An 11,066-nucleotide genomic window follows, 5' to 3' on the forward strand; every position below is an offset into this window, starting at 1 on the left:
ATTTGGTATTCAATACGATCGTTAATGTTTGAAAGTACAATCACAATGCAGTTCGTATTATGGTTGCAGCAGGAATTTCTATGTGCTTACAACTAATATACAGAAAGTACTCGGCATTAGTTTCGACTCCAAACTAGCAATTAGTTACTAGCTCTTCTGTTCTTATCTCTGTCATCCTGTCACTCCTTTCAGGTATAGAACAAATTTTAAAACTGCATATTTTTCAAAACTTTGCAGAATCAACATAAATGCAGTTCTTTCAAACCAATTTGAGTTAATGTAATGAAATGGGGAAAACATCACATACTTAAAAACAGTTTAAATTGCATTTGTTTTGTCACTGTAAATAAACAAGGTAAACATTGACTTGACCTCAAATTATTTTTGAGTTGAAAAAAAAAATCTGTAGTTCAAAATAAAATTCCTCCTTTGGTCAGCATTTTGGATGCAATTCAAAGTCTCTCATAAAATAAACATATTTAAGAAGTGTTTTGAATTTCACTGCGTAATTTCTAGCCAACAGAAATTACAGTGGTATCTTTAAAGTTTATTATATGTCAGATCAATAGCCATTATGCAGAGGGGGAAAAATCCACCAAAGTAAAATACTTTCTTTTCTATTTAACCCTTTCACCTAGAAAAAGGTTACGTGACAGTCACTTCCCCATTAGTTGTCCTTGGGAAGTTCCCATCACACAGTGAAACTTTCTGACTTATTTGTACAACAATAAAAGTTTTCTCTTTCAGTATTATGAGAATCTTGGTTGTAACTAATGAAAGCACAATGTCTGTGAACCAGTAGGTGTTTTGCCAAAGGAATCTTGAATAGTGATTATGAAAAAAGAAAGTTGTACATTCTGCATAATAATGAAGTGATTTGAAACATTAGGTAAAAATGAAAATGTCCCATCCTAACAGACTATAAGCCAGTTCTGATGGCTTTTAGAGTAGCTATTAAATGTTAACAGTTGGGGGGTAGGGGAGAAGTACAGTTACATGTGAGGTCGTTGCTATTGTATTTAAACATATTTGAAAAATGAACATTCTAGGCTTTTGTAGCATTATTAAGAAAAGCTGTCCATACTTTACCATGTTGTTACATGTGTTTATCTGCTGATTATAAAATGTGTTAAACAGTATTTAAAAAACAAAAAAATGCAGAGCTGCGCTTTGATTTATTCAGTGAACAAAACATATGCTGTTGGTTCTGTTCTATGAAATTCATATATAATCAATAAAATCTTTTAAAAGAGCAACTTTGGCATTTAGAAATATTTGACTGCTGACCATTTTTCCTTGTCCCAGCTAACTCTTAGTTTATACAGTTAACATCAATGGACAAAACAAGTTTCTGACTTAAGTCATTAATGTCTTGTTTTCTGTTCTCATCCACCCTCAACTCCTCCTCCCCCTCCCCCTTTAAAAATGTCTTTAGGTTAGAAGCTGTATATTGTGGTTGTTACCCACTGTGTCCCAAAGATTTGGTTTATCCGGAAATATTTCCAGGTAGCTATTTTTAATGTAATTTCTTCTTTGTTGAGATTTAATACATGATTCATGCTAAATTATAAAGTTTGAAAATAAACTTAGGCAAGAGCAATTGTTTATTTGGCAAGTCAACATGTTAGTGTTAAGGAAAATTTTATGTGTTTTAATACATTAGAGTAAGCTTATATTTACCATCTGTTCTTTCAAGATAACAAAAAAGCAAGTTTTCAAATAGCATTCTTCATTGTTAGCATACACATCCCATAATGATGGATTTTTATAAGCAGGTCAGTGCTGTTCCAATAGCTTACAGATTTTTAGAAAATGATAGACAGAGAGAAAAATGGAGAACTGGAAATCACTCCAAATTATTTAAACAGTTTAATGGTTAATAACATGCAACTGTTGTACAGGGTACATACAGCTCAACTACCAGTTCTTTGAAAATCTCATCACTAAATGTATCACATATGCATTGTGTTACATTAGAATAATGTATTTTAATCACCCAAAGGAGATGTCTAAACAGCACAACTACACAGTCTTATTTAGCATTAAACATCCTTGTGAGCTGAGGTAACCTTATAAAATCATGCTTAAATAATGTAAAACATGAGGCGGCACAGAGCAATATGCATTTTTAATTAGTAAAGTGACTAATATCGAGTGTGTGCTTTGAGGTTTTTGTTTCATTAAAAATGTATCTGTTTTTCCTGCAGCTGAATATCTGTATTCTACACCTGAACAGCTTTTTAAAAGACTTCAGAATTTCTGCAAGAGACCAGATATTATAAGAAAACATCTTTATAAGGTAGTTGTTGAAAATAGATTTACGTGGTATAATGCCATATTGAAGTACAAAGAAAAATCTTTAAAAAAAACAATTAACATACTAATGTTTAAAGGAAACATGCTAGGGAGGGATATTAGTTGTTACACTAACAAGGATTAATTAAACTGGATGCCAGTTGTATTAACCTAGGTCTTATGAAATACGTGCACTTAATGCACGCTACATGCTTTTTAAAAAATTTATTGTTTTCTAAGATGACTGTCCTTTACATTTGGACCCAGGAGGCTTATAAAAATGAACCTGGATTAATGCAACTCATTAGTTTAAAAGGAAGTAAAAGAAAGAATCTACAATTATACTAATGAGGATAAGCCTTTCTTCCTATCATAATGAAATCTCCAGTACTCAAAAATTCAGGTGAATGACATTAGAGAGTGTCATTGCCTCCTTTCTGAACTATTTGCAAGATGGTTGTAAAGAATCTAATACTCACTAAACATTTGAACAACAACAAATTTTTTTAAAAAAACTACATATTCTAGTTTAGATATGTCAATCTAAACAAAAAAGGAGATAAAATTTTAGATAATGTCAGACATTCATGTTCATTGTCTAATCCCTTATTCTTGAATCAAACATAGAAAATTTTTTGAAATGGCAACACAGATACCCTACTAAAATTCTGAGCCACTGATCTCAAATAAATCTGTTTTATGAGTTCGATGGTTATGCTAGGCCATGAGTAATACTTTTTAAAAAATTCTTCCAATGTGATGTCTTGATTTTACATAAATTCAGTGTAGTCTGCAATCTACAGTTTTATAATCTATCATATTTTAATTTCCATGTGTTAATATAGAACCATGACACATGGAATACAGTTGTTTGGCTTTTCCTCACTTTTCCTTTCCTGGTCTAAAAATACATATTTACATAGTTACATATCAAAACAAGACTTTGTTTCTGCAGGAAACAGTTAAACTTCAAGAAAAAAGGAGAGAACCAAAAATGCAATTTAACACCCAATTTCAAGCTCATTATCTTTCATTGTCTATTAACTTGGCAATGGTTCAGAAGGTAGCTCATAATAGTTTAAAATGCTGACTGAACAATTCTAGTGCTCAGCATTACTTCTTGAGTCAATACTATTGTATAGTTATACAAGGAGGCTTCAAAGAGAAGACAGACCTTGAAAGTTTACCTTGACGTTTCCTAATTCTTCAAGTTCAGGAATAGTTTTGTTTGTATTGTTAACATTTATACAAATAAACTCAGGGATATTATACTACCAAAATATGTACTTTGTGAGAATGAAGTAAATGATAGAGTAATTATTAATAAAAATGAGATCAGTTAGATAATATTGATAAAGCCCATAGTATAGTACAATGCCTGGTATATAGTAGGTGCTCAATAAGTGCTCATTCCTTTCCCTTGTTCCCTGATGGGTGCATTTTCCCAAATATGACACATCAGTGTATACTGGCTATATCCAGAAGCAGATAATTCCTTTCCTTCAAGTAGTTTATTGGTGAGTTATTTTTAAATGCCACCATCAAAATAGAGCAAATTATCGCATTGTTTCAGGTTGGGCCTTATTAACCCTGTTATTCTGCCTGTGGACGTGTTAAACCACTTAAGAAGTAACTCCAACAAGTTGCCTTTTAGCAATAGGAGAAAACATTTCCAGTTGAAAAGTTTTAGTGCTGCTACTCCTATTGTACCATGACAAAGATAGAATGTTCTAGAATTGTTTTCCAAATATCCCCTGAAAAGCTCTGAAAGAGCCTCACTGTACTGATGTTGATACATTAAAATGGTATCAATAGAATAGTAACAGTATCTTTAAAATTATCTCATTGTCATTTGATGTGATTCCTTGGTCATAATACACACATATACTTTTCCATATTTTTTACAGAATATATTTTAAAAGATATTCTTCTCATTTTTTTAAAGTTTTATAAATTTGTCATTCATGCAGATAATTTTCCAGTAGTGCTTTTGTACATCTTTCTAGTATATTTTCAAGATGGCTTGCCAATGGATATATCACACTCTCTATATCTGTCTATGTCTTTCTCTATTCACATCAACCTCCCCTAATTGTTCATAATGTGATTTTGTATATGTACTTGCTCATTCAACTCCTTTTATATGCATGTGGTCTCTGTGAATAACAATGAAAATTTTAAAATATAAATTATGCTAGGCACTAGAAGTAATTGATAGCTTCTCAATAGAAAAAAATTTCAGAAAACTTTTCTGTTAATAAGACATAGAGAAAAATTCAACATCTAACACAGGATCTATCACTGCTCACATCTTTTGATTTATTAGCTTTGCTGTAACAGACTTAAACTTATAAAAAGAAAAAAACTGTATATTTCATTGTTAGCATATTTGTCAATAATACTTTCAAAACATGTTTTGTTAGCGGATACATTTACAGAGTAGTTTTACTTTAGGTGATTACTACAGAATTGACTCTCCCTTTCACAACTACCAATTTTTTTTGTAATTTTTATTGTGGCATTAGCTAAAGAGAGAGGCTCTTAGTTCACTGTGTAAAAGTATCTATTTTCCTATACTTTAAAAAAACATCATATATACCATTATTTAAACTGTTGACAGTCAGCATTTATATTATCTGTCACGATGTGAAAAGATCGAAAGACATCTAAAGCTCTAACTTCACCTTTTTTTTACTTTTATAACTTAGACTTTGGCTAAAAGTTTTATTTTTATGATTATCTTAACTCTCTGTTGTACACCATCCATACTGTAGGTTAAGACTTTTCATATGGATGAGGATTTAGGATCAAAGTAGCTAGAACTCTTCTTCCTTTTTTTCTTTTAAATGATCCTCTTGTTTCATTGGCATAGGACACTCCTGATGAGGATACTCCTTCTGCCAACGCAGGTCAGCAAATTTCTTGTAACCTACAACCTTAGAGAGTCCTTTGGAGCATTGAGTAAGTGACTTGTTTAGGTACCCACAGCCAACATGTCATAGAGGCCCAACTTCAACCCAGCTCTTCCTGAATCAGAGGCCAGCTTTCCACCCTCTAAACCACATTTGTTCCTTGCTCTAACTTAAGCCAACAAAATTTTGCATATGTTATACATGAAGTAAAATTTTAATTTCAAAATAAATTAAAGTTGTTTTGATATAAGTAAAGACATCTTACATAACAATCATTTTAAAGGAAAGGAACAGTGGGTTACTAGGTGGAAATAAGGTAGCTCTTAGTAACATGGAAATCTACAATATACCATTATGTTCATCACCACCTATCATGATTTTAGATATTGAAATTTTTTAGCGCGCGTGTGCACACACACACTCATACACACACAATGTTCTAGCATCTTTAAGGAAATCTGACACCAAGAGAAATCAATGTGTCAAATTTATCCAATTTCTCTTCAAGTTTGCATGTAAAATTACTCATTGTCAATTTGACTGCAACCTTCTTGTTTTAGGAAATGTCTTTTCTTCAGCAGATTACTAGGAATTATGTTTGACTACATCCTTGTCATTTATACAGACTAGGATTCACCATATCAACACCACAAATGTCACTTGTAATCCAAACTCAATTTAAACACAGACTTCTAAGAGTAGTCAGCAAAGGCATTACTGGAATAAAATGGACACAAGTTGATTGACTTACCTCATCCTAAGTAGTGCCCACTTCTTCTAACCACTAGCAAAACCACTATCATGAAGGTTTCATCTGAAAAGGTGAATTTATTCATTTAAAGCACATAATAGTATTAACAATAATATTTTATTTTTGTAGAAAACCTAAAATTGGTGAATCTTAGAATGCTTTTGAAAAATGTATTGTCCCCACTGTCCCAAGGTACCAAATTTGTACTTAAGAGGGAAAAAAAAACGTACAAATAAATTAAACTATTTTCCTAGAGTCATAGAATAAGTAAAAAGCAGACACAGGTTAACTCTGAATACTATGAGTTTTCCCACTATCGAAATGCCCCACTTTATTTCTCCACCAAGTAGGTATTCTGGGTATGAATATAAATATATTAGCTATTATTCCTGAATTCTAGTGCATAGTTTTCCTTGTAATTTACAATATGGCAGCCTCTACTCCTCTTTGGCCCAGTTCTTCCTTTCTAATTCTTCAGAGTTCAACAAAACATCTTAAAAAGCTTCATGGGGAAAAAAATACAATAGCATCTAGCTTGTTACAGTTTTGGGGAAATGAATTCTTATACTCTTGCATAAACCTTCTGTCCAGCATGGATTTAAACTGTCCTAGCCTCCAAGTTGGAATGATTTCCAAGATAAGTCATTGGTCTTTTAATTATGTCACAGTGTTTCTAACTGGACCTTGGCTAAGCTTTTTTTTTTTTTAAACAGTGAAGTTCCTTGAACAGCTTGGTCACTGCAGGTTTGAATTGAATTTGAGCTGACAGTTTAGAGGTGAATGGCGTGTGTCCTGTTATTCTCAGGAGTCCTCCAAATTCACTACTTTTAATAAAAAGGGAAAGTTAAAAGCCTGTGACACTTTAAAACCTACTAAAAACTCACAACTGCACAAGCACAATTTAAAACAAAGTCTTAATTCCTTTTTTTTTTAAAGTAAAACAAGAGGAAAAACTTTAACATAGTAAATGTACTCTTTGAGGGTAAAAAGGCTAAGCCTAGGACTCTGCCTTACATACATTCTTGACCTTCCTTCCTCTACCATTCATGTGTCATCTAGTTTGGGGTAAGATTCTTCACTCCATCCTCTCCATCTATCAGGAAAAAAAAAGCAACCTATCTGCATGGAATTTTTTCAAAGGAACACTTATCATGAAACAATATATTTCTTTTATAAAATTCATAAGCATGAAATGCTTTATAAATGCTTTGCCATTTAACTTGTGCCTGCACCCAGTTCAAAGTAAAATTCACGTTAGTTTTTTTTAATTTTAAAGAAATATAACATATACTGTGCTTATAAAAATTAAAAGTTAGATGATAACCTTCTAATAGCTGTCATCCCTAACATAGGCCAAGAAATAAGTATGCAGCAAAATTTACCCATTCGCAAGAGTAGCTTTTACCTAAGGTTGTGAATATAGTTAGTTAGACTTTGAACCAGAGACTGGGATTTTCTGAGCTAATTGGAAGTTAGGCACTGTTAATTTTGGAGATTTTAAAAATGTAGTTCATGCAAATCAAACCTAAAATTTGCAGCATAATTTTTCAACAGTCTTTTTGTCTTTCAGTAGTAGTTAATGATCCTTCATTTTCCTTTTTTTTTCTTTTTTTCCTTTTCTTTCTTCTTTTTTCTTTCTTTCTTTCTTTTTTTTTTTTAGGGCGAAATGGCTCGATTTTCTTGGGCAGCACTCCGTGGTAAATTCAGGTCTCTGCTTACAACAGAACCTAGAGAAGATTTGTGACAGATGGGGCTAAGTCACAAACTTGCAGCCTAAGGCAGAATCTGTAGAACTTTCCAGAGTGTGCCCATATTTACCTGATCAGAGAGAAAAGAAAATCTGCAGAGGAAGCCGAGCCTGGCTGCTTGTCATAGCTGACACAGAGCCATCTGCCACAAACCTGTGGCGGCTTCAGATCTCCAATCCCTGCCACCACCCCAACTCAAATTAAATACAGATTCCTAGAGACGTTATGATGGTTACACATGTCCTCGGCATCACATGCAGGAGACTGTTCAAAAAAAAATATGTGGCCTGTTGTATAACCGCACTCATGTATCCCATATGTGGTGCCACATTGAATTTCCGGTTGAATCTGTTTTTATCCTTTGTACTGGATGACATGGTGCCTGAATTCTTTCTTTTTGCCGACATGATGGCAGCCAAACTGCAGCTTCAAAGCTTGCACTTGGCTGGGTTTCTACCTAGGTTGCCAGGTTATCATTGGAGCCTTATTGTGTCCTCAAAGGGCCACAGGGCCTGAAAGAAGAATCAGAGTGCTACTGGACTAATTGGGCAGCCATCTATGACTTGTTTGTGGGCAAAGGGCTGCTTTAGCACTTTTCTTTTAGCAAATTAATGACTCTCTGGCACAGGGGTTTTTAAGTGAAGGTATTAATAAGGGGTCTGGCAGGTATTCCCATGATTCACAGAGTTACATTTGCATTTAATTAATCTTAAAGAAAGCTGCAAGATAAACAGCTGTAATTCAAACTAGCATGGGAAATATGCTATGTGGTGCCATCTATCCAATAAAATGAAAGCTGAACCACTTTTATTTTTTTCATGGACCAAGAATAGATAACAGTTAAATATTTTCTAATAAAACTCATAATTTTAATGTAAATGTTCATAAAAATCTATATATGCTGATAAAGATACAATCTTTCCAAGATAAATCGCTCATGATTCCAACAGTCAATCTGCTATATTTGTTGATGTAAAGATGTTTTGAAGATTCAGATTGTAGAATAAATTTTTAATAAAGTGCCCACTGCAATTTTTAATTAGCATATCTCATTCATGTATAAGATTGTACATCTATCTGTATGTTTATCACTGCACGCTTCTTTGTGTCAGAGTCAATGCATACAATTGTTTCTTTATCTGATGAACAAGAGTCTGTCTTGCAAATGTTTATAAAATATTATGACAATCCCAAGATTTTCTTTGCATTCTGGAAAGAAGCAGGAGGTAAACATTTGTAGTCATTAAGGTAAAGTCTGTTGATTAACCATGTTCTGTTTATTGACAGGTGAGTTGCAGCTTTTCTGGCTTTTGGAATAGATATTCTCCTCCTTTATCATGCGGAGGTATAGGGAGCAGGAAAGGAGATTTGCCAAGCGAGGCCAGGACCTGGTGACTGGGGATTCTTGCAGTTTGAGAAACCGGAGGTTAGAACAGGCAATGGATGAAGTAAGTCGCACAGGTCTAGAATAATTAAGCAAGTATCAAACATCATTCAAGTTTGGTAATTCAGACAAGGTTTCAGGGAATAGGAAAAGACTTTTTAGCTAAGGCAGGAAGGGTGCCAGAGAGTCCAATGGGTCAAGGAGTTCAGAGCCAGAGAGTATGAGGAAATAAAAACTCTGAAGTAAACTCCATTGGACAGCAAGAATTGTTTGTTCTTTTCCTCCCCCTGCCCCAGGTGTAGATATGCAGTGTAGTTATGAGGTATTAAAATCATTGTACTGGGATTCTTATGAGCTGGGTTCTGCTGTCACTAGCTTTCAGTTATCTGAGCCTCAGTTTCCTCTTCTGTAAAATAAAGAGGTTGGATTAGAAGATCTGTTAAAATCCCTTCAGGATGCTAAGATTACCTGGAGGCTTTTACTTTTTTTTTTTTTAAACTGGTGCTTATTACCAAATGAGTTCTCTCCTTTGAATTTGAGTTGATCTGCCTCAATAAAGTCCAGTGTCTTTTGATGTCAGCTGCTTCTTCCTCAACAATTTTAATTTAAACTCTGATCTCACAAATAAGAAGCTGGGCTTGATCTATTGCATTATACCAGCAAGAAGTGAGCAGACTCAGATTATACTGTATAAAAGTCAGTTTTCCATAGATGTTTTTCTCTAGTTGATAGGGGAAAAAATACAGTTGAAATGGTTCAACATAAATATTTAAATGTTTTCCTACTATCAGAGTGCATAATTTTGGAGTAACCTGTGTATTTCTCTATATGTGTACCCATAAAGCCTGAATCAAACTTTGAGTTTAACTGTACCTGGAATTCCCTTGGGACAAAAACCTACACTGAGAGCTAAAACTGTCACTTCCTCTTAAACTCATGCGGTTAAATCTTGGTATTGATGTATATCAGCAGTAGAACATTGTGCATTTATTTGGGTCTGAGTATTCTATGAGCTGCAAAAAATATATATATTTGAGGATATCAGTGTCCCAACTTTGGAGGTATGTATTTGTATTATATGTATAGACATATACATGAACGTATATGTATTTTACATACCTGTGTTTATATGTTTATATGTTTATAAGGTGACCTATTATAAAGCCAGACCTGTTTAATGTTGTATGTTAAATAGAGTTACCCTAATGTTTTATAGAGTTCAACAAATGTCAGGCGATTGATTGGTGCTTGAGGCCACAACTTTTAAAATCCCATTCCTTTCTTTTTACTCAGTAGACCAGCACTCCCCTGTTATTCCTTGTGTTGCATATGTCAAATAATCTTAGAACTGGAAGGACTTCAAAGATCTGCTCCAATGCCCTTTCTCTATGTTGGAGGAATCCTCTCCATAAGATCTTTGACAGGCGCTCATCCTTGATAGGCCATTTCTTGGAAGTCTTTAAGCAAAGGCTGCCTAGACCCTTGTCCGATATTTTGTAGAAGAATTTTTTTTCTCAGATAAGGACTGGACCAGCTAACTTCTGAGGTCCCTTCCAATTTTGAAATTGTGAGATTCTGGGACTTCTCAGCTTTATTTTGGGGGGTTCATCCTTTTAAGAATAAACAGTTAAATTTTTTTAAATTTCAAAGTGTTTATAAAAGTTTACCCATTGCTTACACATCAAACAAGCAGTAATGCCAGGCATAGTGGCACATACCTATAATCCCTAGTACTTGGGGAGGCCGAGGCTGGTGTTTGAGCTTGTGAGTTCTGAATTACACAGTAGCAGTAGGGCTAAAGCCAATCAAGTGTCTGCACTAAGGTGCCCAGGGCAGGATGGGGGCATGTGGGGACCAGGGGTGGGATGGGGGGTGAGGGTGCTGGGGTGGGGTGTTTCAGGGGTATTGAAGGGGATTGGAGGGAAACAAGGTTCCTGTAGTAGGGACAGATAAGTCCAGGCTGGAGACAGGGCAAG

General features: G+C 34.3%; 1 protein-coding gene across 4 annotated transcripts in view; it reads left to right on the forward strand.

Moving 5' to 3' along the window:
- The window catches only part of GTDC1 (glycosyltransferase like domain containing 1), a 351,898-nt gene extending 342,270 nt beyond the window's left edge, over window positions 1-9,628 (forward strand). For 2 of the 4 annotated variants that reach the window (XM_036746191.1, XM_036746194.1), the window contains 3 exons: window positions 1,436-1,506; window positions 2,208-2,299; window positions 7,619-9,628. In XM_036746191.1, the coding sequence (XP_036602086.1) occupies window positions 1,436-1,506; window positions 2,208-2,299; window positions 7,619-7,702 (247 nt within the window). In that variant the 3' untranslated portion in view covers window positions 7,703-9,628. Of the gene's footprint in view, window positions 1-1,435; window positions 1,507-2,207; window positions 2,300-5,167; window positions 5,205-7,618 lie in introns of those variants that run through there. The other 2 variants (XM_036746192.1, XM_036746193.1) reach the window with 2 other exon arrangements.
- Window positions 9,629-11,066: the final 1,438 nt, after the last annotated feature.

This window comes from Trichosurus vulpecula, chromosome 2 (assembly GCF_011100635.1).
Source record: "Trichosurus vulpecula isolate mTriVul1 chromosome 2, mTriVul1.pri, whole genome shotgun sequence".
In the NCBI taxonomy this organism is placed as follows: domain Eukaryota; kingdom Metazoa; phylum Chordata; class Mammalia; order Diprotodontia; family Phalangeridae; genus Trichosurus; species Trichosurus vulpecula.